This window comes from Amia ocellicauda, chromosome 16 (genome assembly GCF_036373705.1).
Source record: "Amia ocellicauda isolate fAmiCal2 chromosome 16, fAmiCal2.hap1, whole genome shotgun sequence".
Classification (NCBI taxonomy): domain Eukaryota; kingdom Metazoa; phylum Chordata; class Actinopteri; order Amiiformes; family Amiidae; genus Amia; species Amia ocellicauda.
In genome coordinates this window covers 24,336,271-24,341,104 of record NC_089865.1, presented here as the reverse complement: position 1 = coordinate 24,341,104, position 4,834 = coordinate 24,336,271, and the positions used below count along the sequence as shown (strand labels likewise).

The 4,834-nt window shown below is 40.5% G+C and overlaps 1 protein-coding gene across 1 annotated transcript; it reads right to left on the bottom strand.

The window, feature by feature from the left end:
* Nucleotides 1-1,475: 1,475 nt before the first annotated feature.
* On the bottom strand, nucleotides 1,476-4,558 carry aplnr2 (apelin receptor 2). Its single transcript, XM_066688313.1, has 2 exons — nucleotides 4,362-4,558; nucleotides 1,476-3,715 (listed from the first exon to the last, which is right to left on the bottom strand). The coding sequence occupies exon 2, from the start codon at nucleotides 3,604-3,606 to the stop codon at nucleotides 2,272-2,274; it is 1,335 nt and encodes a 444-aa protein (XP_066544410.1). The 5' UTR covers nucleotides 3,607-3,715; nucleotides 4,362-4,558; the 3' UTR covers nucleotides 1,476-2,271.
* Nucleotides 4,559-4,834: the final 276 nt, after the last annotated feature.

Below are 4,834 nucleotides of genomic sequence, written 5' to 3'. Positions count from 1 at the left end.
TGGTTCCAGACATTGAATGGCAATCTGATGGAGATGGGTCAGTTTTCAAAGTTCAATAACGGTATTAAATATATTGTAACTTGTACAGATATGCATAGACTGCAAATACAAATACATTGCCTGATAGAAAAGGAGAGAGAGATAGACAGAGAGAAATAAAAGGTGGTACAATGTAGGATGAGATTAGAGAGTGAGAAGAGGAGTATAAAGAGAGTGGGGGCATAAAAGAGAGAAGAACAGACATGGAAAGACATTGTGTATTGGGTCTGCTCATTACACAGTTAACTGTTCTTGCTGTAAATGTTTGATTATTTTGGCTATTTCTATGTGTGAGAAAGAACAATGAATGCAGTGAAACAGACACAGCTGTATGGTAAGCCAAATTATCATTTGATAATTTCAAGATATCTTCAAATATTTTGAGATATCTCTAAATCATATCTTTAAAGATATCTTTAAATGATTTAGAGATATATGAAAACCATTTAGAGATATCTAAATAAGGTGCTTTTTAAAGGTATCTCTAAATGATTTGCAGATATCTCTAAATGATTTCAAGATATCTCTAAATCATTTAAAGATATCTTCAAAATTTAGAGATATCTCTAAATGTACTTTTAAATGAAATATATTTACATGATTTGCAGATAATCTTTAAATAATTTAGAGATATCTTTAAATATTTGAAGATATCTTGAAATCATTTAAATATATCTGCAAATAATTTAGAGATATCTCAAAATATTTGACGATATCTCTAAATGATAATTTGGCTTGCCATACAGCTGGACAAAGAAACAGATAGAGTGAAGCTTTTGGGTATCAGTGGTTCAATTAGTTTCCCCCTTTTGATTCCAGAGAATCACAGTGATGTGAATAAAATAATTAAAATATTGGAACTATTATTTCAGAATTGGAATAGCATTTAATAATATTCACTTTTCTTTTCATTCTTTTTTTTACAAAGTAATACTTTTGGATGAAATCAAATATGAAAGAAAGTAGTTTTATTGTGAAAAGAAAACAATTTAGTTAAGAGTTAGTTAACAAAATAAATTAACCTACTCTTTTACCAGCATTAGGTACAATTGGCCATTTTTGAAAGGCAGATATTTACAATACAGGATAAAGATTAGGTTTTATTTGTTTATTTAGCTACAGTAATTTGAAATATCTTAATTACTTTGGTTCTACCTCTGCAGCACAGACCTTCACACTTTACATGGACACCATTGTATACACCCACTCCAGTCCTGTTAACTGTTCTCATAATCATAATCTATTTCATACCTGTAAAAAATGTTTACATATGATTAACATTTGTGAATAATGTAAATGTCAGATCAAATCATAAGACAACCCTTTGGTGCCTTCCTCAAACATATTTGATGCAGTCAGCACTATAAAATTTAATGGAGACCCCTTATAATATTTCAGTTCCCTAGTATGAATGAAGAGTCTTGAGACCTTAAAAATAACTTCCATGATAATACTTTATTTCAGTATTAAATACATCGACAACAGTTTTACATTTTTACACATTCTACAGCATCTTCATATTTTGTATAAACTGACAAAATATTGCAGTATAATATATCTTGTCAGCCGTATACCCAGGATAAAAACACAAACTATAGTTCCTGCAAAAAATATTATTTTCTATACATACATATAGTTTTGTGGTTCTCTTCTATATTAAAAATCGTGACTTATGCATCTGTAGGAACTGAACAAAAAAACTATGATGTGAAAATAGAAAACTATATTTACAGAAAACAGAAGCAAGTACTACTTCTAAACACTTTACTGATTTATATTACTTGTTTACCTGAACATACAACAGTATACTAAAACAATGTTGACCATAGTGTTTAATGCCACAACAAAAGCTGACACTTTGCATTTTGTTATGAAGAGGTAGTGTGTGTGGTCAGACCTCTCTAGGATTTCATTTCACACACACTGTCCGGCACACCTCAGAGTATCTGATACACACAGCTCCACCAGCAAAGCAACAAACTGAAGATGCCAAAAGTCTGATCCTAAGACACGGTGTGATGGACTGTACCAAGTTCAGAGAGGGATGATGTCACCGTAACAAGCTCATACACCATGAGTAATGTTACAGATACATAAATGATAATAATACTTGGAGACAATATTTTTTCTTTTTTCTTTCTTTCTCTTTTTCTTGGTCTGTACAGTGGCCAAGCATACTGTCCTTTCTAGACAAGTAATATCAGAAAGTCTTACTGTTATTATTCTGTTTCTTCAGCCTTGTACCAGCTCCCTCTCCGCTCCCTTGCCATTTTCTGTATTGCTACGTGACCCAGTCTGCTGAGTAACTGCTGAGCTCTTGCTGGCCTCCTCCTCCTCTTCCTCCTCCTCCTCCTCCTCCTCCTCCTCCTGTTGCCCCCCTCTGCCTGGGCACCGTCTCCATAGAGATTTGCAGCGGCGTCGGAAAGCGGGGTCACAGCAGGCATAGAGAAGTGGGTTTAGGCAGCTGTTTACGTACGCCAGGCAGGTGGCATAAGGGTGGGCAAGAACTAAAACCCTGTCAAAGGGGCAGTAGAAGGGGATGACCTCCAGCTCAGTGAGGATGGCCAAGCTCTTGTTGGCATGGTAGGGTAGCCAGCACAGGAAGAAGGCCAGGACAAGGGTGGCAATGACCCGCAGGAGACGCCGTTGCCTCCGCCGGTCAGCCCGTGGGCCCTTCCCGAAGTGGCGGGAAAGGAGATGCCCCAGAGAGCAGTAGCACAGCAGAAGAACAGCCAAGGGGAGCAGGAAGCCCAGGATGGTGGATTTGAACCCAAAAATGGCTGTCCACAGCAGATGCAATCGTTCCCTCTCATCAGGGTCATCAGTGAAAATCAAGACTGAATAGTCCATCTCACAGGCGTATACGTGGGAGCCAGAGCTGAGGTCTTCTTCTTCTATCTCCCCCCACATGTCTTCCATCACCTCCCTGGGGTCCAACTCCCTCACAGTCCTCAACACCAGGGCAGGTAAGGCCAAAAGCCCTGCCATGGCCCAGATGCCTACCACTACCCAAAGTCCCCGCCTCCTCCTCAGCCCTCTCCCTCCAGCACCCCTGAAGTGGCCAGCGATGACACAGTAGCGCTCCACGCTGAGCCCGGTTAAGAAGAAAACACTAGCATACATGTTGAGGGCCACCAGGTAGCTGCTGGCTTTGCAGAGAGGAAGACCAAAGGGCCAGTCATAGCCCAATGCGGTGTATGCTGCCCACAGAGGCAGGGTCAGCACAAAAGCCAGGTCTGCTGCTGCCAGGCTGGCGATGAGGACATCAGTGAGGGAGCGGCCTGGGCGCAAGGCCGGAGAATGCTGGGGAGTGGGGCATAGGTGCCTTGAAGGAGGGCAGGGTGTGGGGATGCATGATGACTGGTGTTGGGGTTCTGCACAGACCCTCCAGTCACTGTTATGTCCCAAGTACACCCACAGGACAAGGCCGTTCCCTAGGGAGCCTAAAGTGAATGCCAGCAGATAGACAAAGGGGATGAGGATCCAAGTGGGGCCCCACTCGCTATAGTCACAGGGAGCTGGTGGAGAGGGGGAAACAGAGGGGAGTGCAGGGGTGGATATGGACATTGTGTGTGTGTTTGTGTTTGTTTCCCTTTCCCTCTTCCTCTCAGTTTCCGGTTTCTTTCTCACTCTGGTGCACACTCATTCCACCATTGCTTCAGTTCTTCCTGTCTTCCTGTAAGACAGGTCAAAAGAATTACAATCACAGATGTTTTAAGCCATAAAACTAAATATAGTTTTCCTTTTTAGAACTATTTGCTAACAGAAAACATTAAACAAAATTAACTTTCTGCATCTGTCTTGGTGGACCTTGGGAAATGGAAAAGGCATTCAAGACAGAAAACAGGAGATACTTCACTCTTCACACAGAGAGTCTTCACAATCTGGAACAAACTCCCCAGTGATGCGGTTGAAGCTGAAAATTTGGGAACATTCAAAAATAGACTGGATAGGATCCTTGGATCACTTCATTCATGGACACCTAACGAGCATGATGGGTCGAATCTCACATAAAATCTTAACAGAGAACATACAAACACACAAAAACTATCAGTTACCACTCACGGTAATGGAAGGACCCTATGCAAACTACCGAATAGCTGCACACATGCACAAATACCTACTACACGGACTTATGATCAGATTACAAATCCCTGACCCACCAGCCAACAGAAATGGTGAATATTATTTTTGTCCGTTGCTTCTAACATCTACTCAAAAATATAACCAATATAATATATATATATATATATATATATATATATATATATATATATATATATATATATATATATAACCAAAACAGAGCAGTGTACTCTTACCTTTAGGACAAATAAATCTCAGAATGGGCGTTTGTCTCCTGCATTTCTCTCTCTGCTTTTCTGACTCCAAATCCAAGACCATATACCTTAGGCAAATTTGACTTTTTTGTGCCTCTGTGTCTGAATGACTCCTTCTCTGTCTTCCCTTGCTTTCTCCCTTATGGAGGAGGTGTGTGTCTCTAAACTAGCATGCTTCCCCTTTCAAGGAAGACTTTCCCTCCCTCTCTCTCTGGCCCTCCCTTTCCATTCCTTATCACACAGGAAACTGTGAAGACCACCCACTTTTGCACCATAAACCACCACAAATACACACACTAACAACCACAGAACACACAAATAATATGCATTTCTTGCTTTTCCCCCCTTCCCTATCAACTAACACACCAGACCATCACAGACAATACACACAGTGGGGCAGGGGGGGGATTTCACAGATCACTCTAAATACCTCCAGTACTTTTCTTGATCAGTTA

What these genes read in the sequence shown, in the direction of transcription:
- aplnr2 (XM_066688313.1), bottom strand. Translation starts at nt 3,606, where the DNA reads ATGTCCATATCCACCCCTGCACTCCCCTCTGTTTCCCCCTCTCCACCA.